Source organism: Trachemys scripta, chromosome 4 (assembly GCF_013100865.1).
Source record: "Trachemys scripta elegans isolate TJP31775 chromosome 4, CAS_Tse_1.0, whole genome shotgun sequence".
NCBI lineage: Eukaryota > Metazoa > Chordata > Testudines > Emydidae > Trachemys > Trachemys scripta.
Genome location: NC_048301.1, coordinates 128,085,958 through 128,110,842, shown reverse-complemented (window position 1 = coordinate 128,110,842; position 24,885 = coordinate 128,085,958). Strand labels below are relative to the sequence as shown.

Sequence of the window (24,885 nt, the reverse complement as noted above, 5' to 3'; positions counted from 1 at the left end):
AGAGCTTACGACCTAGACAGACGGGAGCTGAAACAGAAGCACAGAGAAGTAAAACAACCCTCCCAGAGTCACACAGCAAGTCTTCAGCAGAACGGCAGTTGGAAAGCGGGTCTCCTGATGCCCAGGCCACTAGACCATGTAGCACCTCATTAATTTCATTTAGACACATTACAGCATTTTTATAACATTTACATTTAAATAATTGCCACAGCAGGGTATGTGCATGAAGGCAACAGAGTCCCCATGAGAAAGGAAAACACCTCCTGCATCATTATCCCTACCCCAAATGTCACCCACCCTAGCCTCCCATGACCCCACCCCACCATTCAGCCTGGCCTGAAAGTCTTCAAACCCAGGCTTTTCTCACTTGAACAACTAAACTTTGGCCCCAGTTTATGGCTACACAATCCAGGTGGAAAGCACCTGAGGTTATGAAGATTCACAAGGAGGTGATAGTGGGAGAGAGGGTTTTTTTGCCAGAGCCTGAGGCAAGGAGATCACAGATAGGCTGGAGATGATCAAGGGTGCTATAGAAGTTGGGGGATCGTGCTATAGAGGGGTTCCCGTAGGCAGACGGGGCTCACGCCTGTGTTACTTCCTAGAGAATCCTGCAAAATCTCTGGCTACTTTCACTCCTAAGGGAAGAAAAGTAGAATGGGAAGCAGCCCCTAGAGCAGCAGTTTTCAAACTGTGGGTCAGGACCCCCCTTTTAATGGGGTCACCAGGGTTGGCATTAGAGTTGCTGGGGTCTGGGGCCGAAGCCCGAGCCCTGTCACCCAGGGCCAAAGCCTGAGGTCTTCAGCCCTGGGCAGCGGGACTCAGGCTTTGGCTTCAGTCCTAAGCTCAGGTTACAGGCCCCCCACCCAGGGCTGAAGTCCTTGGGCTTTGGCCCCCCTGCATGGAATGGTGGAGCTCAGGCTTTGGCCCCCCCTGCCTGGGGTAGGGGGTTGTGCGAGCTCAGGCTTAGGTCCCCCTCCCCTCCCCCCATGGTCATGTAGTAATTTTTGTTGTCAGAAGGGGGTCTCAGTGCCATGAAGTTTGAGAACCGTTGCCCTAGAGCAGGGGTAGGCAACCTGCGGCACGCAAGCTGATTTTCAGTGGCACTCACACTGCCGCTCACACTGCCCGGGTCCTGGCCACCAGTCCTGGGGGCTCTGCATTTTAATTTAATTTTAAATGAAGCTTCTTAAACATTTTAAAAACCTTATTTACTTTACATACAACAATAGTTTAGTTATATATTATAGACTTATAGAAAGAGACCTAGAAACGTTAAAATGTATTACTGGCACGCAAAACCTTAAATTAGAGTGAATAAATGAAGACTCGGCACACCACTTCTGAAAGGTTGCTGACCCCTGCCTTAGAGCATGAGGGTTGGAGCTCTATCCACCTGATTTCCACCTCATACTCAGCCTGGCACCCTTAAGTGTTTAACCAGAGGGCTCTATCCTAAAGGAAAGACTTGCACAGCTCTTGAGGGGAAATTCATCAGAGAGATGTCAGAGGCTAAAGATCCAGGAAAGGAGCTGCTGAGGTCTCTGGTACTACAGAATCAACACTCTGAATATCCAGAGACGATTTGAGCCAACAGCATACGTCTCACAGCAGAAATGAGATTGATACAGCCCTGTCTTCTAGCACTGATGTCTCTTTGAACAATAAAGATACCAGATACCGGCTCTTCCCTTGGTCCAGCAGGATGCAGATTTGTTAACCTTTAGGCCTGTGGCAAAACCCACCCATTTTCCTGAGGATATGGGGAGCGAGCAGATGGATGGGACAAGGGCAAAGTTGTGTAGTTGTTATGGAGGTTAGTTTTCACATTGCTTACCCGTACAGTACCCAGGGAAGGCAGTGCAGTTTTAATTTTTGTATGGAACAGTTTGTACTGAGTTTTATAAACTGCTCGGAGATCAGGATAGTGCTTAAACAATCACAATAAATATAGTTTGGAAGGAAAAGGCAAGAAAGCGCAGGCACCAACATAATTTAACAAAATTGTTCCTCTCCGGTAAGCCATCAAGTGAACAATGGACAAATCTGTGCACCTTCCTTCCTCCCCCCACCCTTCTCCTGCAAAAGAAAAGAAAAAGGATCTACTTTGATTGCAGGCCCTTCAGGGCAAGAGTCATCTTTTTCACTCTGCTTGTACAACACCTGGCATCCTGGTTCATGACTGGGCTCCCAGACACCACTACACTGTAAATAATAATTTAAAAATCTTTATCCTCCTATAGGTTTCCAACATGCTTATTGCTCTAGTTCTGTACCACTCCACATACAATTCATCCCACCTCCACTTTTCACAAGAACCAGAACCCAGGATTTTTCACTCGCCTAGAAACCTCCAATGGTGGGAACAGAACCCAAGTGTCCTAACTCCCCTGAAGCCCTCACCCCCTTTACCAGCTAGGAAGCCTAGTTCAGTCAGCCCCTGCTCTGATCACTAAACATTACTACCGCCCATGTGCCTGACTTACTTTGCAATCAGCCCTATGCCTCCCCTAGGATCACAACACCTTCTGAGGTGTGAACAACCACACGTGCTGCCAACCTACAGCTATTAATTTGCATGGTCCATCCAGACAGAAGGGCTCCTACCAGGCACTATTTAAAATAAATTACTATGAAGGCGCCTATAAATATAGCAGGCCCTACAATAAACAAATCCTCAAAGCGTCATGCAACTCTACAGCTAAATTCCTAGGGATGCCCCCCTGGCTTTGCTCTAGTTGACTATTCCCTTCACCTGTCTACCTCCTCGTCTATTGGATGGTAGAGTCCAAGTAGGCCGTGGGCCGAGCCACTCTTTGGAGCATTCCATTTGGCTAGAGGGAGGATTATTTTATAAGAAAAATATAATTCCAACGGGAGCGTAGTGCTGGATTAATTATCGCGCCACAATCCAAGGGTAATTCATACTTTATCTCTTAGCATGGAAGCTGGCTCCCCTAGGCGGCTTTTAAATGGAGGCGAGTTTGTGTGGTAGGCCCATCCCCATTTCTGTGGGGTTGGTTCAGTCCTGAAAAGAGCTTGTTATGGTTCAAGATGCGGAGCAGCCCATTTCTAACAGAGAAGCGGGGGTGGGCGGATTATAAAACCTCATTCAGAACAGGGCCCTAAAGACGTAAAACACGGTGGCTTAGGTCTCGTCGGCGCCACGAGAGGGAGGACTCTCCCTGGGAACCGTCTGTAGCCCCCCACGGGTGTAAAGTGATCGAGCCTTTTCCCCCTCCGACGCGCAGGCAGTTGGTTCGGTCCTGTTTGAAGCTGGGCGCGAACGCTCAGTGAACCAACGGCAGCAGTAGATCCGTGAGGGGGCTCGAGAGCGGCCGGGCAGCCCCCTGGCTCGTCACCACCGCCCGGTCCGGCCCCGGCCGCTGCCCCTTCCCCACCGCCCGGTCCGGCCCCGGCCGCTGCCCCTTCCCCACCGCCCGGTCCGGCCCCGGCCGCTGCCCCTTCCCCACCGCCCGGTCCGGTCCGGCCCTGGCCGCTGCCCCTTCCCCACCGCCCGGTCCGGCCCTGGCCGCTGCCCCTTCCCCACCGCCCGGTCTGGCCCCAGCCTCTAAACCACCGCCCGGACCCTCCGGGGAAGGTGAGGGGCCACTTCTCCACCCTTCGCTGACTCCCGCTGAGGCAAGGAGCCGTTGGACGGTCCCGTCCCCGCCTCGCCCTGGGGTCTTCCTCCGCCCCCCCCCCTTGGTCTCTCCCCCACCTTGTCTCGTGCCCAGGCTCCCCCCAGGCCCGGCCTGACTCAGTTCACGGCCCCCTCCCTTGACTAGAGGAGAGGCTGTCTTGGGCCCGTGGTGCCTGAGTTGATGCCTTTTCTGCGCCCGCCCTTTCTAACCCTCCGTCTCCCCTCGACCTGCAGGAGGAACAAGATGCCTAACCCCGGAGAGGAGACACCCCCCAGTGACTGCAGTGATCCAGAGAGTGTGCCCTGTAGGCCCAGGAAAGCGAGGCAGGCCCAGGAGAGCCATGATGGGGACGTGCCCAGCCTCTGCCCACCACAGCTGCCAACGTGTACGTCTGCCTCCGATTAAGCTAGAAAAGTCCAGTCTCTACCATCCTCACAGGGTTCAGTGCAAACAGTGGTTTAACCAGGGATGACAGGGCTTCGTGGAGAGATTTGACAGAGAGTCCTTGGGTTTGGAAAGGGACCGGTAGTGGGGTCATGCCATCCTGCTGCTTCCAGGCAGGGTTGATTTTTACTAAACTAGCGCTGAGAGATGTATAGCCTCCACATTTGAGGCAGAGACTGGACAAATGCTCTTGGCAGCTTGAACCATTGCTGACCTGTTTTTAGACTAAGTTCTGCAATGGCTCTTTTTCTACATTTAATAATGTTATGACTGGGCCTCGTGCATAGTGTGCTGAAGTGGCGCTATGGGGCAGAAAACATACAAATCTTTTAACTAAAACGAACAGGAGTACTCGTGGCACCTTAGAGACTAACAAATTTATTAGAGCATAAGCTTTCGTGGACTACAGCCCACTTCTTCGGATGCATATAGAATGGAACATATATATATATATACACACACACACACACACACACACACAGAGCATAAACAGGTGGGAGTTGTCTTACCAACTCTGAGAGGCCAGTTTGCATATCAATTCCAGCTCAGCAGTCTCTCCTTGGAGTCTGTTTTTGAAGTTTTTCTGTTGTAATATAGCCACCCGCAGGTCTGTCATTGAATGACCAGACAGGTTAAAGTGTTCTCCCACTGGTTTTTGAGTATTATGATTCAGACTCCAACAAGAGACTGCTGAGCTGGAATTGATATGCAAACTAGACACAATCAACTCAGGATTAAAAAAGAACTGGGAATGGCTGAGCCATTACAAACATTGAATCTATCTCCCCTTGTAAGTATTCTCACACTTCTTATCAAACTGTCTGTACTGGGCTAGCTTGATTATCACTTCAAAAGGTTTTTTTTTTTTTTTTTTCTCTTAACTGGCCTCTCAGAGTTGGTAAGACAACTCCCACTTGTTTATGCTCTCTGTATGTGTGTGTATATATATCTCCTCAATATATGTTCCATTCTATATGCATCTGAAGAAGTGGGCTGTAGTCCACGAAAGCTTATGCTCTAATAAATTTGTTAGTCTCTAAGGTGCCACAAGTACTCCTGTTCTTTTTGCGGATACAGACTAACACGGCTGCTACTCTGAAATCTTTAACTGTTCTGGTGACATGGAATCCTAGGCTCCACATCCCATCCCAGGCTAACCTTGGAGGAGGAGGGTGGGAAGGACAGATATCACAATTTTTTGCAAAGATCACCCTAGATCAAAGTCTTACACTTCCCATGAGCTGTATCAAATATTCCCCTCTCACTTCATGCCCCAAAGTGCCTTTATCTGTTCCTTCAAAGGCTTCTTTAGAGCATGTTTCCACTAAACCTCTTTCATGTTCCACCATTAAATGATTTTTGTTAAGTTAGTCAAAAATTCAGCAGTAGAATCTTGTACTGCATTGTGACTCTTAACTGTAGTGTGTTTAAACTGAACTCCTCTGCCTTGTACAGCTTTCAATAAATGACAGGTGCTGTTTTTAATGGTCACTAGATGTTGCTCTTGTTTCACATGATACAAAAAGAGGAGTATGAAAGGACAAAGGGGCTCACATCAAAACTATGAATCTGGGTTTGTCAATTCAGTTTGAATTCTTTCTCAGATGAATTGAATTGTAACTTTTGGAGAGCTTATACATCATTTTCTGTATATGCATCAACTTAGACAAACAGTGGTGCATCTTAAGAATTCCACGTGTCTAAAAGATCAATAAATTCCATTGCACGGTTCAGTGGAACTAAAATCAGAAAAAAATTCAAATGTTCCCTTCCTGCAGGATAGGTGTCTTTAGTAGTTCTTATCCAACAAAGATTTAAGCTAGCTAGGGACTTCGTACGCAGGTATAGTCCCACTGGCTTACTCAGGCCAGTAAGCATGCAAATGTATATGATTCTTTGCAGGACTGGGCTTTATATGACTGACATCATTTCATAGCATACAACCTGCTACTAGCCTTTCTTCACACAAGCCTCTTGTCTAATTTAGATTGAAATCTGTTCAGAAAGGGGACCTGTCATTTTACCATACCCCCTTCTACACCAGTCATGGTATATGCTATTTCCTTCACTTTGCTTTGGGAGGGGCTAATCAATTCAAACTCATTTAGCAATTGTTCTGTTTCTCTGCCTAGCTGAGGAAGGTTCTCTACACCCAGCTTTCTAAATTATCCTGTATTAATCTTTCATATAGTTGCTAGTGTCCTGATCCACTTTTCCACTTGCTGGTCAAGAACTTTCTAGGTTAAATTATTTCCCCTCACACCTACTACTAATGTTATCCAGTATATGGCTGATAGATGTTTCCATAATGAAAGTATATCAGATGCAGGCTCCATTGGCAGGGGTTATCTAGTTAGTTCTAAGTTCTCTCATTATTTTAGATTTAAACTATAGCATAAATGAGCATCCTTTTCAAACTCTGGGTCTCCTTGGCACTTCAAATAGTTGTATGATTAATCAACTCTGCTAATTTAATCCTGATTTGTATTATAGTAGCCCTAGAGACCCCAACCAGATTGAGGGGAGGATGTAGAGCTAAGCACCCTGTACAGACCTATTATAAATGCTTCCTGTCCCAAAATGCTTACAATCCTAAACCACACTCTTGCAATCTGTTCCACACAGGCAGACCCATGTGCATTTGCAGAGCCCCATTGATTTCAGGCTTAGTGGTCTATGTACACAGACCAGATTGCAGAATGAGGGCTAAGGTTTAAAATATAACAAGAGGGTGAGTCACCCAATGGGAGGATATGAAGGCAAGCCTATAGCACTGTTAGAATCCATAATTCCAACATGTGACTCTTTGCTGTCTCATTCCTATTCTGTACTGTCTCTGGTGTCCTGCAACTTGTAAATTGTTCTCCCATTTATGGCTATTAAGCTAGGCCACATGGCATCATATTTTCACCCCACATATCTCCCATAATTTAATCAGTGAATTTCACCTGTAACTTTTCCTGTTGCTCTAGAATGTAGAAACCCTAGATAATAGTCCCACAACTGATGATTTTCATGAGATTCTGAAATGACAGTATAAAATCAGTAGTTTGTCAGCTAATATTTCCAAAATGTGTCTAGGGTGTTTAATCCCCTACCAAGGGAGTCAGGAGACATGAGTTTTACTTCCAGCTCTGCCACTGACTCAGTGTTTGCTTTCAGGCACTTAGCTTCTTTGAGTTTCAGTTACACCATCTGAAAAATGCATCTATCATGTATTGGGAGATCTATATTGAAAATACTTGAGAGGAAGAGTGCTAATTCCTTTTTATCTAACTTATTTATTCTTAAAATGGTAAAAATGTGAAATCCTTCTTCAGAATACATGTCTTCCTGGTATCTTTACACTGGAAGGGATGCTGTTAAAAGAACTTCTAAGACTTGTAGTTGTTTCACTGTTCATTTTAACCACGGAACAAGATAGAGACATTAGTTGCATAATTATTCTGGAGGTCATTAAGAGGTTAAAGCCTAGGTATGAGAACCTGTCAAAAGTAATAGGACCAAGCATGAACTGATAAGGCTTTTATACAATCCATTTTTATTCAGCCCACTCAATGAGCAGTCTTGTACTGCTTTTGAAGACCATTTTAATTTGAACAATTATTTCCTATATTGGAGTTACCAATAACCACAGAGTGATATTTTAAATTGATTTTTGATAACCAAACTTGCTTCCATTTAGGTTAATGGAAGTTTAGCTAATGACTTCACTGGGAGAGGATTGGGCCCTTGCTTTTGACCATTAATGAAATTTAATCTTCCATTGTTTAGACATAGAAACCAAACTGATCAGTTTTACTTTTGTCAGTGTCAGCATTTCATCATCAGCTAGGAGCATAATGTTGTTTCTCATATTCTGAGGGGGATGTTTTAACCCCACCCTACATACATAGGCTTTCACTCAGTTTGCATTTCCGTATTAAATTTTGAAAAATCTTTTAGATTTCTTAAATGTTGGATCTAAGACTGTAGTTGATCATGATCAAGAACTAGGTCTCATTAATTTCCTTTCTGCAGCCAGCCCTCCACGAGTTCTTTCCATGGCAGAATTACTAGAAACAGCACAAGAAGTTTCTAAAATGACCATTGCACACGAGATTGTGGTGAACCGTGACTTCAAGTTGCAAGAGGTCAACTTCTCACCAAACAGGTTCGTTATACTCTTCGTTTTTTCTCTTACCTGAGGTTGCAGATTATATGGCTAGAATGGGAAATGGGGGAGGGGAGGATTTGGAGGGCTATGGCTGTTGAAAGTATCTAGAAACTACAAAGGAAAAGAAAGTGGGTTTTGGTGCTATATGTTATGTTTTTTTCAAGTTTATTTTTCCCTTGGAACTATGATAAATGCCACATCTGGTCTTCCTTGAGTTTAATGGAGCACTCAGAGGTTTCAGAGGTATAGACAGTGACCTTTTCTTAAGTATTAATCAAAGGAGAAGAGATACAAAGATTTTCTCTCAGCAAGCTGCCTTGTAGCTGCAAACTTCCTGAGTCCTATCTGAATCCCTTAACCACTAGAGTATCCTTCCTGGTTCTGAACAAAAAGAGGCTCTGTAGAAGATATCCTGCAAATATTGTACGGTCCTGTCAGTCTTCTCTGAGGATAAGATTAGTGGTTGGGGGATTTGAAGGGAGTTATCTGCATCTATCGCAGGCTGGCTAAACATCACATTCTTCTGAAGTGTGGCCGGGGCTGCCTCTGTACTATTGCTAAGTGGTAGAAAAGTAAGATTAAGGTTTGTCTTCACATACATACGTGTGTAGAGTATACACACTGTATGGGTATAAATAGCAGTGTAGAGGATGAAGTGCTGCTTAGATGAGTAAATACATGCCTGAACACTTAATGAAACCAAATTCAGTTTCATTATGGTTAATTTCATGGCCATAGGATTTGAAAATTGGTAAATTTCACCTTTTCAAATGTTTAAATCTGAAATTTCACATTGTTGTAACCATGGGGTTCCCAACCCAAAAGGGTATTTTGGGGGGAAGTGGGGAGTCACAAACCTGTTGCGGGGGGGCACGGGATTGCAACCCTCACTTCTGTGCTGCTTTCAGAGCTGCACTCTGAAGGCAGCAACCGTGGAGTTTCTTGCAGCTGCAGGAGGTTCCCAGAGGTGGAGGTGGGTCTGAGGTCCACCCAAGAGTGCCTGTGCAGGTGATGGACAAGTCTTTCCCCAGACCAGCGGGAGCTAGGAGCCCCTGGCTAGGGTGCTTCTAGTAGGAGCGGGAGTTCAGATTTCACTGGGTAGGGCTTATTTCACGGTCCGTGACATGTTTCTCACAGCTGTGAAATTGGTAGGGCCCTAGCTATGTGCCCTACCTACATGGCTCTCTGCACAGTGAGATAGTGCTGCCCAGTGTCCCATTGCTGGAGCCTTTCCCTGCTGCAGGGAAAGACTCCAGGAGCTCCTCCTTGCGAGAACTTTTCCCGCTACCTCAGCCTTTCATTGGCACATGCAGCTATGGAGCAGACATAGCCTGCTTTTCACTGTGGTGTGTAGCTACACGTACCTTACACACCAACCTCAGTGTAGACAAGGCTGAAGTATGTTTGGCTATGGGGAAAAGAGATGGCTGGGTAGGAACCATATGTGGGAGAACTGTGGATTTTAGGTTGATAGAGGTTCACATAGGAGGGAGAGTGGTGAGGCATGCTGCTTCCAACATGAGAATAAAAGTTCAAAGAAAATGCAGAGAGGTCCAAGTGGGGACATAGCCCCTCCATAATGATAGGTGTGAGATGGCTGAATGTTCATAATAGTTACTTGTTCCCTCTCCCCACTCAGCCTGGAAAGCCGAGTGAAGGAGACATTGCACAAAGCTTTCTGGGACAGTCTGAAAGAACAGCTCTCTGCTAGTCCACCAGACTACACACACGTGATCCAACTGCTTCAGGAAATTAAAGAGGTGAGCAGTTCATGAGATAGGACAGCCACCTTAGAGCTAGGCCTCTGTTAATGATGTACATCTAAGCTTTGCCTTGTGGCCATACATTAGACCGGAGGCATGAGAGAGAGGAATTCACAGCAAGGAAGAGTAAATACTAGGCCCAACCTTCTAGATCCTGTCTGTAAGACTGTCCCCCTGACCCAGTGTCCCACACACAAATCAACTACACCTGAAAGGTATGAAAACCAGTGGAGCCATGTAACAATCAGTATGGACATAACTGATCATAGATATTGCTTAAATCTCTATGCTACACTGATGCAGTGTCAGGGGGTAGCTGTGTTAGTCTGTATCTACAAAAACAACAAGGAGTCTGGTGGCACCTTAAAGACTAACAGATTTATTTGGGCATAAGCTTTCGTGGGTAAAAACCTCACTTTTTCAGATGCTATGCAGAAAGCTTATGCCCAAATAAATCTGTTAGTCTTTAAGGTGCCACCAGACTCACTGATGCAGAGTTTCTTGAGCAGGACCCTACCCACACTCTGCTTAAGGATGGCTAATGTCCTGGTCCGCTTAGGTCTCATTAGTATTGAACCCACTGGTTTTCACCAGACAGCAGAAGGCTAGCTCAGAGGTGGTAGGACAACTACCATGTATTCCTCTCTTTTTACATTCCCTCTTTCCTGCCCCAAGGATAGCTGCATTCATTAATACTTGGTGACCTCTTCTCCCTTAACTTGCAACTGAACCCCATCATTCCTTCTCAGTGGACCCAAACCCTCTCTTCAGTACAGCAGATTTGGATTCTAAGAAAGGTAGATGTTGTCTGTTAATAGAATTGTAGACTGAACACAATTTCTGAATTAAAAATGAATTAGATGGGTTTGATTTTATTAAAACCTTACTTGTTACAAGGCTTCTTAAATAAAGAAGCCTGAGAGAGAGACATACGAAGTAAAGTGAGAAAATGCCTTGGCCTGAAAATCCTCCCTAGGCCAACAGTGACTGTGCATACAGTCTCTTCTATCTATAAAGAAACCCCTCTCCAAGGCTAGTCATACATAAGCATCTGTCTTTAATGCACACAAGCACACAACATATTAGAACAGGAGCTAAGTGTTTAAAACTAACAAACAGGCATACCTATCTGCAGAGCCCACAGCAGCATCTAACGTACTTGCCTGACCTGACCCATACCTCTCCCCTTTTATAGTCCTGAGAGGCAGCTCCTTTCCCAGAAAGCCATCCCACAGAGTACTAGAAGGTATCCCTGTTATAAAGGAAAGAATAGGGACCACACATTATTTAGGGGCTGATATATGGTCTCATAGCATCTTCTGTGTATACCCTCAAGGGGAGCAGTTAGGAACAAACATTCCTTTATAGCTGCTATGGTGGCCCCTACGTTTCAATGTGCTTAGTAGTCACCCGAGTCCTCATTCCTATAAGGCCAGCCTTTACTTCTTGTTGTGCAGCTCCTGGCGAGCTGTAGGGTTCCTAGATTTGAACAAAAACAGACTCTCTCTTTGACTTTCTCCTTGGGGCAGACCATACTGTCACTGTTGCTGCCACGGCACAGCCGTCTGCGGGGCCAGATTGAAGAAGCCCTGGATATGGAGCTGATCAGACAGGAGGCTGAGCATGGGGCTCTTGACATCCCCAATCTCACCATGTACATCTTAGGTACAATGGCGATGCTGTGTGCACCTGTTCGAGACGAGGAAGTGCAGAGACTACGGGGTGTGACAGACCCAGTTCAGTTGCTCAGGTGCGTGACACTGTTTGGGACACGGGTGGGTCTCCCATAAATCAGCATATCCTCAATCAGTGATTGTTGTGGCAGGGGAATCTACTGCCTCCTGCCCAATAATCGTATCACATCCGGACTCCTGCTACACTGAGCCTCAGCTTGTCTCACTGATATTTTGAGTTTCTGAATAATGAAAATTGGATTAAATTGTTGTTCACAGGAATGGAAAGTCCAGTGCGAAATGAACTTGAGGCTCAAGTCCGGTTCATAGGGGACATATGTCCCTTTCACAAAAACTTCCATCCTAATTGGCACTGAATAACACCACGCACCCCAACCCCTCCATGACAGTCATGCCAGAAGGGAATGAGCTATAGTGCCTGATTTCTGTTCTTACATGGCCTTATCACAATATCATCTGAGTGCCCCCCAGCTGTTTAAAAGTAGTAGTAGTTTGTCTTTCCCTTCATGCTGTGAAGGAGAAATGACTAATTATCTTTGTGTGTGTGTGAGAGACTGAAGAACCTAAGTCACGGCAATGAACTTTGCATTTAGTTCTGAGTGCAGTGAGCCCAATTCTCTTACTACTTGCAATAATGAGTCTGTAGGTTGGGTCCATGTCCTGTCTTCTGTACTTCATTGTTTCAGTGGAACATAGCTGTTGTGGGAGGTCATGGTCTCTTCTGACCCTTCCGGTGGTCTCTCTAGATCAGGGTAGAGACAGCCTGGAGGAACACTGAAGTAGCTTGCACTGCCCCTGTTGTACTAGTTCTGAGGGTAAGTAGGATGGGTCTCTGGGGCTTGCGATTTGGTACTGTTCCCCAGCACAAAAACTAGATTTTTTTAAAAAAGTCTGTGCTGCATGAAAAGGAAGCCACTGAGTAGTGTGTGGGGCTGGATTGGGCTGCTGGTGAGTTCAGGACATAAGTACTGACTCCCCGTGCACTTAGAATGCCCAGCATTGAAGACTGGGTCTCTGGGGACAACTTGACATTGGTGAGACACTTGTAGTGATCCTTTTTGTCCTCTTATTCACCCCAGGGAGATTTTCCAGGTGCTAGACCTGATGAAAATGGACATGGTGAATTTTACCATCCAGAGCCTCCGGCCCCACCTGCAGGATCACTCCGTCCAATATGAGCAGAAGAAATTCCAGGAGCTCCTTGTCAAGCTGCCCAGTGAGTGTGTGGGGAAGGAGGGAGAAGGTGCAGGGGTGTGCTGGGTCATCATCAAGAATACCTATACAAGGATTAATAATATTGAGCACCAACGCAGGGTGACATAGGTCCAAAGTGCATTAATATTCCCAAAGTTCAGCAGGTGGGGAAGGGCTCTCACCCTGGGGCTGCAGGGATATCATTTTCCATGATAGACAGCCATCACCCACAAGGGGACAGATTCAGCAGAGGAGTCAAGGGTTGGTGGGTTTGGAGCATGAGCTTACCCTTGGCACGGGTCTCTTGGCACATGGAGAGTGTGGTGTGGGGGAGGCTTGTGTCAGATGGCTGTGCTGTAGCAGCCCTATGGAGAAACCCGTCTTCCTAACAGCTTACTCAAGCATTTAAAGTGTGCACATACAATTTTAAGCGTTCATTGTGAAACAAGTATTTCTGTTAATGGGACATTGGTTATTTTCCTCTTTACTACTGTGGAATAATGTACACAAATAGGATTTTCTGCTGCTTAGTTCATCTCCAGTTACTTTCTTTCCTGCCTCAAACTGGTCTTCTGTTTGACATCAGCCAATGGTGCAGACATTCTGCTGGTGGCAGATACTAGCTTCAGGTGCAGGGTAAACAAGAGCAGCAGCTAGAAACAGAGCGGTTAAGGGTCTTTCATGCAAATTTGTATTAGTAACAAGACGGAAAGGCGAAACTGTCAAATGTAAGGAGAAGTGCTTCTAACCAGGGGATGGATTGGTAGTTAGCAGTACCTGGAAGTCAGGACACTGGGCTTCTAGTCCCAACTTTCTCACAGACTTGCTCTCTTTTACAAGGCAAGTTATTTAATCTGCTTCAGTTTCTCCCTGCAGAATATGGAGAAAATAGCCGTGGCAGGCGTTGTGAGATTTCATTAAAGCGTATAAAAGGCTTTGAGATTCTCAGAGGAAAGGGCAAAATGTTAAACAGGCCTGTAGTCACCCTTGGCAGAGCATTTCTAGAAGGTTTTGGTGGATGCTTAAGTTACTGAACAAATCAAAGGCAAGCTATCCCAGATAGAGAGCAACCTTTTGCTGCTCCCTGTACCAGCTTTGCTGGCTTGCAGCAGAGCTGGTCTGGTTTTGTTAGGTGTTTCACCATATGTGGAGTAATAGTTCCTAGCCCTCTGCACATTACAAAGCTTAGCTGAGGCCAGCCCTGAACATGTGCCTTTCCAGTCCCACTACTACTGGGCCAGCATTACTGTCCTGACAATGACATGGCTGTGTCCTATGAGAATGAGCCTGACTCTGAAGCTTCAACAGGTGTCAGTCACTTCGTAAAGTACCAGGGGCCAGCACTGCTCTGTGGCCAGTCTGAGACATACTGTCTCTTCAGAGTGTAATGTAGTACAGTGAGCGAAAACAGTTCCTTCACCATTCAACGTGCTGAGTCTGATTCTTCCCACAAACATCTCTCCATAATCCTGTTCCAGACAGCCTGGATCACACAACTGAGTGGTTACACAAAGCAGCAGCAGAAGTCTCTGCATCATCTTTGTCATCCCCATCCCATCCTGAGGTCCATGGATCACCCGCTCCACTGTCATGGGGGGCTGTCAGTAGGAGCTCATCTACACCAAGTCCCACGTCTGTGTTAAACCAAGGATACATGAATCTGCTCCGCTGGGAGCCAAGCATAGAGAAATACCCTGAGGTAGGAGGAATCTTCTTGTCAGCCAGGGAGGACTGCTCTGCCGCTTTGATGTGGCAGTTAGAACTGGCCTTAAGTATAACCAAAATAAACAGGTGCTTGGGCCCTGAATCCTATGTAACCTCTACAGCATGAGCTGGCTTTGTCTCAGGGCCAGGCAACAGGACCGCAAGGGGAGAAAATAGCTCTCTGCTGGATCCCCTATCCCTTTTTGGTAGTGGAAGCTTCTAGCCTGTGGCTTATTTCCCTTCTTCTGTTAGCTTGGGTCCCCTGCAAAACATAAGGCCTTTCCTGCTTCTGGGAGTTTGTGTTTGATCAGTGGTTCACACCCTTCTCCATAGGGGAGCACTCTCCCATTATCTGTACAGAAAAGGAAGGGCAATGGCGATTCACTAGCTTGAGAATCTCCCCATGCCTACAGGGGGATTTGATCTTTCTTTGCAGACTCTGTTGATGGACCAAGCCCGGCTGCAGGAGGTACAGTTGCAAGTGAATCAGCTAACAATCATAGCTGCAGTCCTGCTAGTGTCCAGCAGTGTGTGTGGAAGTGCCTTGTTCAGCTCGCCTGGGTTTGTAGATAGGCTGAAACGGGTAACAAAGGCCCTCTTGGAAGGGCTCCCTCACACCAGGTTGGTTGCTTTACCATTATCTTTTCCAGAGGGAGACAAGTGAGTAGACAGGTGCTGGTTGGGAATGAGAAGAGCTGCAGAAATCCACGCTGGAACTCAGAGGCTAGTTAAAATCCAAATAGGGGCCAGGGCTTCTGGCTGGGGGAGGAGTTTCCAGCTGGGAACTAATCCCCTAGAACTGGTGACTCACTGGTTAATGGGGAACCAGTGCTGCTGATCATTCTGATCACAGTAACAAGCACTAGGGCAGCTTAGTTTATGGGACACCAAACGAGTACAGCTGGTTGTCTGTGCCTTATGTTGCCATCATGATGTTCCTGGCTACAGGTTTGTGGAGGGCATTTCCTAGCTGTTCCACTGCTGTGAAGCAAAGGTGAGGAGCAGCCCAAGAATATAGAACATGCCTCTGATTTTAGGTTTCGAGAAGCTTTGCTGGACATCAGCAATCATGTGCACCAGGAAGTTAGTGAATCTCTCTTGCAACTGGGTTACCCTGCTTTCACCAGCGATAAATCTGCTTCCCTTAAAGGCCAGATAAGGAGCATTGCAGAGGAGGACAATGCTGTGCGGAGCGTAATTGGTGAGTCCCTGAGTAAATGTCTAATGTGCTGGCTTTTTACTTTAAAAATGAGGCCACCCTACATCTTTATCTACAATCTATGCTGGGCCTTAGAGCCCTAAAGTGAAGTCCTTTCCCAGGACGGGTCTAGCATAGGCAACCACCATGTAAGCTTTCCCCATGGAAGGTCAGTCTTTGGCCTCTTTGCTCAGACTGCCACAAGGGTGAGTACCTAGTGCCCCTAGATTGAGATCCTCATTCCTTCTCCAGAAGTCATTAAATGATAATGATCAAGCAGTGAAAAGCTCCATGACAATACCACCTATCTCAAACCACTTTACAAAAGTGGTGTCATCCCTATGTTACAGATGCAGAAACTGAGGCACAGTGATTTGGTTACAGAGCCAGCAATGGAATGCAGGTCTCCTGAGTCTGTTCAGTGCTCTATCCACTAGCCCACCATAGTAATATGTAAATTACCAAGCTATTTCAAACTAAGTCTGAAGTCTTTCCCACTGATCGGTGTTGTTGCAGTTATTGCATTTAAGCACAATCTTAAATTCCATGTTGCATTCTGACATCTGCTATGCACTTTCGTTTTATAATACCAGGATGATTTCCCTTCTGTTCTCTCCAGAGCTATATCTATGCTGCTGAGCTGATAGTGTCTCAAATTGTCAGATGTTCACTCTTCCCTTTGACTGACTGCTCTATCACACCCTTTCTTTTCATACGTACAGAGCAGCGGATCCATTCATTTCTCAGCCTTCATCTGTCTCCTAGTGCCCAGAACTCTCGCAGTCTCCCAAAAGGCCTTGCTCCAATTCAGGAAGAACTGCTGGAAGTTAGCCACAGATTTGGCAGTGTGATTCATCACAACAGGCAGGTGTATGGACCCTACTACCTGGCAATTCTAAAAAAGGTTGTTCTCCCAGGCGCAGAGCCAGAAGCCGGAATAGATTCTTTCTAACTCTTACAGAAAGCACCACAGGCACTGGGGCCAGAAGGAAGGAGGACTCAGCTAGTTTTCAGACTCATGCTTTGGCTTGTAAAGTCTGTTACAGCCAACTAAACAGCTGTCCTGTTCTCTGCAGTAGCATCCAAAGCACTTCTGCAGCTGGGCCACCATAGCTGCTGGGGACAGTTACATAAATACCACTGGCCACTTCCCAATTTGTCTGAATAAACCTTTAAACTAAAAAAAAAATTGCCTTTTTTCATACCTGCTGTTAGTTGGTCTCATTACTTTGAATAAATATGGTAAGATAGCCTAGATAGATTTCATAATGTTGTAATGCATCCTGTGAATTTGAACCCTGATTTTTTTCTTGCCTTGCCATTAACTGTGGGTTTTAGCCTGCTTTCCTGACACCTCTTAGTCTCAGCCAGGGAGAGGGGATTTGATTAAGATGCTTTGTGTTAATGACAGAGCTTACTTTCTAATGTAACTGATATACTCCTTCAGTGTTAACTTTAAAATCAGGTTTACTTCATATGTGCCATCTACACTAGCTCAGTTTAATCCCCTCTGGATTTAGTATTTTTGCATTCAAATCTACTGTAACCAGTTCCTAAATTTTAACATGCATTGTTAAATGTGGGGCTTTTCCTCCATCTCCTTTCTACTAGTGAATTTTCAATACTTTAAAGCTGCATTAGTAAACTCTTTCTGCTAGAGCAATACTGTGCTATCAGAGCTGCCAGGGTCTTTGAGGTTCTGTTACAATTGTATCTTAATATCAAACTATTGATGTAGTACAGCAAGAATTGCTTTGGCTAAAAGATGGCTAGGGTGTGGGAGCTTTGTTTTGTTGCAGGGAGAAGCAGTGTTTTCTAGGAGTTGGCAGTTGAACTGTGGTAAAGATGCATAGGTTATGGTCCTGCCAATCCCCTCACCCTCCATGGCACAAGTTGCCCATCTGTAAATGTGGGATGGGGGTGAAGGGAAGAGAACTAGTTTTTTTTTCATCCTGGGGGGTAGGGGAGGAGAGATGAAAGGTGCTGCTAGTATGGGCTTCAGCCATTCTCTGGTTCAGACATGCACCCCCATGTGCATTTATACCTATGTTTTTAATAAATAAATGGGCTTGACATTTCAAAAATATAATGCTGAATATTTAATACTTTTCATGGAGAGTTTTTTTAGGGGGTCCTTTAAAGCTCTATCGGGATTATTTAGAAGACACATTCATAAATCTCTACATTCATGGGACCATGAGAACTGCATACTGCCATTAAAAGGATTTAATTTTTTTGTTTGGACATAAATGATATAGAATAGCCTCATCATTAGTGTTTCAGGTTTTGTAATCATAACTGCAAGAGAACCACTATCCTTTGACATGTCAGCAGTAAGATGGGGCAACAGCAGTGATTAACATTAATTAGAGGGTTCAGGAAAAATGGTCAAAGAAGCAGCTGTCTCATGTGAAGGAAGTGGGTCCATACTATTAAACTAACACTAGCTGATCTTAGAAAAAAAGTAGATTTAATTTAAAACTGTCATGCAGGTCTTGAGCCAAACCATTTTACAGTTTATTTCATGTGATTAATTTCCGTTACTAACTTGCAGTCAAAGGGGAGCAGAATGTGCGCTTCCTCTGCTTGTCCTACAAACCTTAGTTGCACAGCCCTCATCTTCTGCAGGAGAATGAAAATGTTGAACAGATAAATTCAAATCCCACAGTAGTGTTCAGGAGGGAGAGTTCTTACCATTTATCAGCTCAAACAGTTTTATATTCTATTGTAAAAGTTAGCAGAAGTTGGCTACTGAATGATAATCACAAGTAAAAGGTAATAGACCAAAGAGATATTTCATGGTTGCCCTGACAAGTCATTTTCTCCACTGAATTTGCATATGGATAGAATAGTTCCCTGGTTTAACCAAAACAAACAGCCATTTTGGTTCCAGGCACCAGCCAGTGCTTATTTCTTGACCAAATTCAAATTTAAAAAATGAAAATTAAAGACTTCCACACTATCTACATCACAGTAAACAAAGCAAAGGTGTGTGTCTGAGTTTATTTATTAATTCAGTCTGTTCTAAGTTGTACAGTTATGAAAAACAACAAAACGACCGCTGGAAGCCCAGAAATATTTACAATCTCGCCTTGTTGTAGTGAGGTCAGTCTATGTTGTTGCACAGATTGGTTATGTTTGGTACCACAAAATGTTTAAAATTCAGACAAAAATTCAAACAGATTAACAATTGTATATACAGGAAAAAAGAAAATTCAAGTATCAAAATACAGAGACAGATTAAATAACATTTTTATTACAAATCAGTCCCACTGCCATACATCACAATTAGTAAAAAGGTCTAAATTGCAAACTGAAGTTGACTGTTCTCTGCCCTGTTGGGGAAATCTCAGGTTATTTTTCAAAAGACAAAAAATTGAGTTAGCTCTCCCATTTCAAGAGCATCAAATTTGCTTCGGGTTGGACAGGTACCTCTAAATATGTCAATGTAGGATCTAAAAGGGAGTTTGGAATGGCAAACAAACAGAGCTTGTTATAAAATGAAAAACCCTACTGCACTCAACTGATGGTAAGCATAAGGGAAAACCACTGAAATTCCTGCCAATAGCTATCTGAACTCTGGAATGAGGGAGTGTTAATGTAGCTGAGCCCACATCAGTTTCACAGATCAAGAAATGGGAGTTGCTCAGGGATACCATTTGGTGTCTGCTCTGTACAATGCAGCAGCCTCACAAAGGGCAGCAGTCCAGCTCAGCTTCCCCTTCAAGCACATCCAAATACCCTTTTTCTGCAAGGGGAATGGGGGTGTACCTCAAATCCAATTACCAACTTTTTTCTAGAATTTAAAGACAAAACTGAACAGCCGAGATTACCATTTTTTTTAAATAGGTACAGAATAAAATAGGATACAGCAGCTTTAATCTGAATACATAAAATGATTGCACCCTCATTTTAAAGAGACAATTCAGCTATTAATCTTAGTGTCTGTCTAGAGTTCTCAGCTTGGCGCATACCAGATACAAATGGAGGGTGCTCTAGAATACAGTCTATCCTTTGAAAAAGGGAAGGAAATGGCTCACAGGGTGGTGCCAGAACTAGCTCAACACTTTGAAAAATTAATCCCATTCAGTAACAGCAATCTAGGACACTTTCCTCCAGATACTGTGAATCCCTGTAGGAACACAAGAGTCTGAACAGTGTACAAATGGCAAAGTACTAAGACTGGGAGCCTCTTGAACTCCTGAAAAATAGAGGCTGGGGCCCAGGAAGAGAGCCCTACCAGGCAAGTACCTTGAAAACATACCACACTAAAACATACGCCGCCAAAGCTTCGCTCCTCGGCAATACGTATTCTATGTCTAGGAGAAAAACATCTAGCAAGAGAACTGCAAAGGAGGTTGCTGGGTCACTGGAGACAACAGCAAGACTGGAGTCTTCGTCACCACTTTTACTGCCAGCCAACCTCAAAAGCTCATGCATCCAACAGAGAGCTATCCCTCTCCAAAGCAGGGGTTCAGTCTCTGCCAACACACCGAATATTTACACTTACATCAGTATGAACTGCAACATGGGTATAAGGAGGAATGTTAAGTTTCCTAAATTCACTAATTTTTAAAAACAGTTTGTTTTCTGCCCACTAATCGACAGGTCTAGGCCCTGGGGATTGTTTGTTTCTCTCCGCGCTCACCATCAGCTGGAATGAAACTAAATTAAATCCTGACAGATACAGCAGCAACTGGAGTTAAAAACAAATAGTTAGGACACAAAATTCTAATAAGCAGCAGGGCACTACCAAACCATCACACCTGCCTGAGATCACAGTCATGGCATGGCAGGCCCTGTTTTTACATTTCAAGAACTAAGTCATGCCCATTTTACCATCTCTCCTTCCAACAAGGTCCTGATGGTCAGGGCACTGGAAAACATCAGTTCACACAACTGTCACAGCCAAAGCCACCATTAAATACTCTGGTAGTTTAAATGAAGCATAATTACAAAAGCACCTTCAAGATTGTGTTCTGTTTAAGAATGAGAGACTGCTTGGGACCAGCCATCCTTAGATTGATTAGAATTATCATTGAGTATGGACTATTTCAGTGTAATGCCCAGAATATAACTCCTTGTTTGTTCATATTCTGAAATACTGTTACACTAATGGTAATTCACAAATGAGCTAGTATCAAAGAAGTGCTAAATCACAATCAGACTTTAAAAACCGAACCCACTAGCTCATAACTGCATTTAAAAATCATGGCAGATGCAAGAGAGGGTATAGAAAGGAGCAAACTCTCCAGTTATTCAGTGTGATAAACTAAGGGAAAGAGACCTGATTGTGTCCTCCTTACCATAAAAACATCAAGTATTGTAGTGAAAGCAGGCTTCGTACCATGGGTGATATCCAGCAATAATCACTAGGATTATAACTCCTTTGCAGACACAGTTTTCCTTAAGTTATATCCATCTCCCACTTAGGCTTGGAGTGGCTTTAAAGAAAAGTGTATGAAAACCCATTCAGCTGAGTTTCATAACTTGGAATAAACAGCTATTCCCAAAATCTTGGAATTGTTTTCTACTGCTCACCAGGAACTGAGGCGAATTAAAGTACCATTAGACATACACATACTAGCGCCATTGCTAAGACTTTTTACCATACTCTTTGTAGGACAGGACAGTACTGTGGAATCTTATAATTTACTAATGTCTGTTCCACCCAAAAAAATTGCAACATGCTACATTTTAAGTTGTGGATTTGTTTTGCTTCGTATCGTTGCACGTAAAAGAAAAAAAAAAAAACATTTGTTGCAACAGACTAGAAAATATGGTATCACTCCCTTGAGCTCAGAAGTCTCAAATCTCCTTTGCTAGAAATGCGTAGCTGCTTTTGTTGCTGGGATCCCTTTCCCCCCCTCGGCTTTGGAAGCCCTTACTCAGCAGTCATGAATATATTCAAAGAGGCAGACACCAGTGCCGGGTGGAGATCTTCATCCTGTTGGGGTACCACTGCTTCTTAGGTCTCTGCCCCGTTACTACATTTCCATGGTAGCACACAGCTGCCTGCATATCAGCTTCCCAGAGGCAAACAGAACAGGGGACAACGTTAACAGAAAGGAAAAAAATGCAATAAATAATTTCATGAGTCACATTCATACCAATGCTTGGGGAGGAGAAGGGTGTATGACCAAGTAGTGAGAAATACTAGAGCCACAAATTGGTGAGAGTTACAGGTGCACAGCACAAGCCCTCTGTTCGGACAGGTCTGCTGTGATCCCACCTAGGTTCAGAGGTCAGCATTAAAAAGGCACATGCACAACTGACCCCTTTTTAGAGGTGCTGAGAACACACTGGCAGTTGCAAGGGCTCAGCCCCTCTGAAAATCGGGTCTGTATGTGGGTAGCTGTAACTGATGGTAAACTCTTAGAAATAAAAGCACGCCACCACTTGCATTCCTGATTGAACTGTGTGAAAAGAGGTTTCAGAGCCCCGTTCACAGCTTGCCAAACAATACTCATCTGCAACTGCAGCTACCTGTAAAAATACCACCATATTCTACTTCAAGTGCTCAAACCACTACAGTTAACAGTAACACTGCAGTGTTCTGGGCATTCGCTGTAGTATTTCTATTGTCTATGCATCTGTAATAATTTGCCTGGGGTGCATGACATGTTAAATCCACGTACAAGACTCGGTTTCTCTTCTTTGTGCTTTACAAAATATCCTCCTACCCTCCTTACTTGGATACTTACTAATCAGGTTGTTGATTTTGAACTCTGTTTGCCCTGTTAGGCCATGGCCCTGAGGGCTGGGAGGTCAGACTCACTCCTAGGAAGGAGCGAGATAAAGATTTTGAAACACAAGATTCTAGTACAATTACTGAGCTGGAGGGGAGAAGGGGAGAGAAAAGACTGATGCAAAATCAATAGCCCACTAAAAAGCAATCCTTATTAGTTCTCATACACAACGAGTGAGGACCCAGGCTGAATTACTACATTTGGGGTGGTTGGTTGCTGCAGAGATTACAACATTTGAAGAAAACTCTTATACCCATAGTTCCTGCTCTGGACAATCCAGGTTGCATCAGTAAATGGGGTTTGCTTAAGATTCAAGAGCCAGTGTGGACACACGGGGTGTTTCTAGAGATGGACATTTGGGAAGGAGGAGAAGATGGGGGTTTTAAACTTGATGACAGACCATCACTAGGCAGAGGCAAGGATAGTGAGAGTAGTAGCTGTCCAGCTTCTTTCCAGCTCTCTTCCTACCACACCATGATTGTCACCTGCAGCTCTCCCACTGCTGATTCTCCTATGAGCAAATTCTGCTAATGGTGCAAAATAAATGATGTTGGTATGCTTGGAACTAGACTAGGATCAAACACATTTGTGATCTTTGTCCAGTGAGATAGCTGAATGGCTGGTGTACTAACCCTACTGTCCCACACAGCCAGGTGCTTCCAGAGAAAGGAACAGGCTGTTTTCAGTCTGACTTTAAAACACTGGTCAGAATCCAAGGTGCAGCCTCCCACCTTGTGAGACTGGTATTTCATGTGGCAGAAGAGAGTGAAGCTGAGCATAGTGGGTTGTTGTCATGGGACTACTACTACGTGCAAGTACCACAGTGCCTTTCCTTAGAGGCTCTCAAATTGCTTTGCAAACTGATAAAGCCTCACATCACCTCTGTGAGGGAGGGAGATATTATTCCCATTTGATAAATGGGGAAACTGAGGTTAAGTGACATGGTCACACAGCAAGTCAGTGACAGAACCAGCAGTTTTGACTCCCCATTCTGTTTAATCACTGGACCATCCTTCCTCCTCAGTTTCATGCTATCAATGAGCCTTAAACATTTTGCCCACTTTAATCAGGGCTGGCCATAAGCACAGCCCAGTCAGGAATTCACCAGGGCACCTCAGGAGAATAGAGTAGAACCTCAGAGTTATGCACACCTCAGGAAAGGAGGTTGTTTGCAACTCTGAAATGTTTAACTCTGAACAAAACGTTCTGGTTGTTCTTTCAAAAGTTTACAACTGAACATTGACTTAACACAGCTTTGAAACTTTACTGTGCAGAAAGAAAATGCTGCTTTTAACCATCGTAATTTAAATGAAGCAAGCACAGAAAGTTTCCTTATCTTGTCAATTGTTTTTAAACTTTCCCTTCATTTTTTTTAGTAGTTTACGTTTAACACACTACCATGCTGCAGTTACTTTTTTGTGTCTCTCTGCTGCTGCCTGATTACATATTTCCAGTTCCAAATGAGGTGTGTGGTTGACCGGTCAGTTCATAATCCTGGTGCTCATAACTCTGAAGTTCTACTGGATTTGTATCACCATGTTCACTGGCTAACAAACTGCTTTATGGCACAGAGTCCATCCTCCAAACAAGGTCCCACCTCTGCTCTGGCCTGCACAGCAACACATGCTCTGTGATTTTAGTTGTAAGGGGTCTGAGTCACATTTAGGAATTAAAGTAGCAGCCGCAGACAGATCTATCTAGCCAACCATGGGGTCAGAAACTTTGCAGACAAGGGAATGAGGTGAAGGGAAAGGGGGAGGTGTCTGCACTTAGGGTTCCCAGGCACCTAGGGCCATCCCTAAGGATAATCCCATTGCCAAGGAATGGAAAAGTGGCAGATGTTTCAAGATCTCTATAGCCCTCATTGCACAGCATTTAATAGCCTTGTGATCTGTAGAAGATTTGTACTTTCTTCCTGCCCAAGGGAGAAATGGGATCAAAGTTAACATGCAGGAAACCTGCTGAACAGAACAAAGTTCCCAGCTCCTCAGTCTGCTTTGGTCAGACATCAAATAGTCCAGTCCCCGCCCTGCACCCAGTTCAGGATTAATTTCATGTGCCTTTAAAAACTTAACCCATTTATAGTTCTAAAAGGGAGAACCAAGCTGGTAGCTCACAAGCAGTTTGGTCGGTTTGAACAGAGGGGCCCTGCATCAAGTCCGACAAGACAGGATGAAACACACACAATTGACTTCAGTGGGGCAGCTGAGAAGCCGCTGCCAGGCATTTCCTATATATACCAACCCTGATCTCTAAGAAGGGTCAATGTGCACAGTGAAAGCCACCGCCGTGCAAGCGGCCCAGACCAGCTCTCACATTAGCTATGCAATCAGGTTTGCAAC

General features: G+C 44.6%; 2 protein-coding genes across 7 annotated transcripts in view; one reads left to right on the top strand and one right to left on the bottom strand.

Moving 5' to 3' along the window:
- The first annotated feature begins 3,149 nt into the window (after positions 1 to 3,149).
- On the top strand, positions 3,150 to 18,760 carry TCP11 (t-complex 11). Of its 5 annotated transcripts, none has more exons than XM_034767442.1 (10): positions 3,150 to 3,315; positions 3,875 to 4,026; positions 8,106 to 8,238; positions 9,881 to 10,001; positions 11,534 to 11,754; positions 12,778 to 12,914; positions 14,371 to 14,591; positions 15,033 to 15,217; positions 15,634 to 15,797; positions 16,517 to 16,746. In XM_034767442.1, the coding sequence occupies exons 2-10, from the start codon at positions 3,885 to 3,887 to the stop codon at positions 16,744 to 16,746; spliced, it is 1,554 nt and encodes a 517-aa protein (XP_034623333.1). In that variant the 5' UTR covers positions 3,150 to 3,315; positions 3,875 to 3,884. The 5 variants fall into 5 exon arrangements, 4 of the variants coding, with proteins under 4 accessions (XP_034623333.1, XP_034623334.1, XP_034623331.1 ...); XR_004645378.1 differs by lacking the exon at positions 3,150 to 3,315 and adding an exon at positions 3,475 to 3,598 and having other exon boundaries at positions 15,033 to 15,065; positions 16,517 to 16,648; XM_034767443.1 differs by lacking the exon at positions 3,150 to 3,315 and adding an exon at positions 3,475 to 3,598 and having other exon boundaries at positions 15,033 to 15,157; positions 16,517 to 18,760.
- Positions 18,761 to 18,783: 23 nt separating this feature from the next.
- ANKS1A (ankyrin repeat and sterile alpha motif domain containing 1A) overlaps positions 18,784 to 24,885 on the bottom strand; it is a 156,981-nt gene continuing 150,879 nt past the window's right edge. For both annotated transcript variants that reach the window (XM_034767433.1, XM_034767437.1), the window contains one exon: positions 18,784 to 21,820. In XM_034767433.1, the coding sequence (XP_034623324.1) occupies positions 21,817 to 21,820 (4 nt within the window). In that variant the 3' untranslated portion in view covers positions 18,784 to 21,816. The remainder of the gene's footprint in view (positions 21,821 to 24,885) is intronic.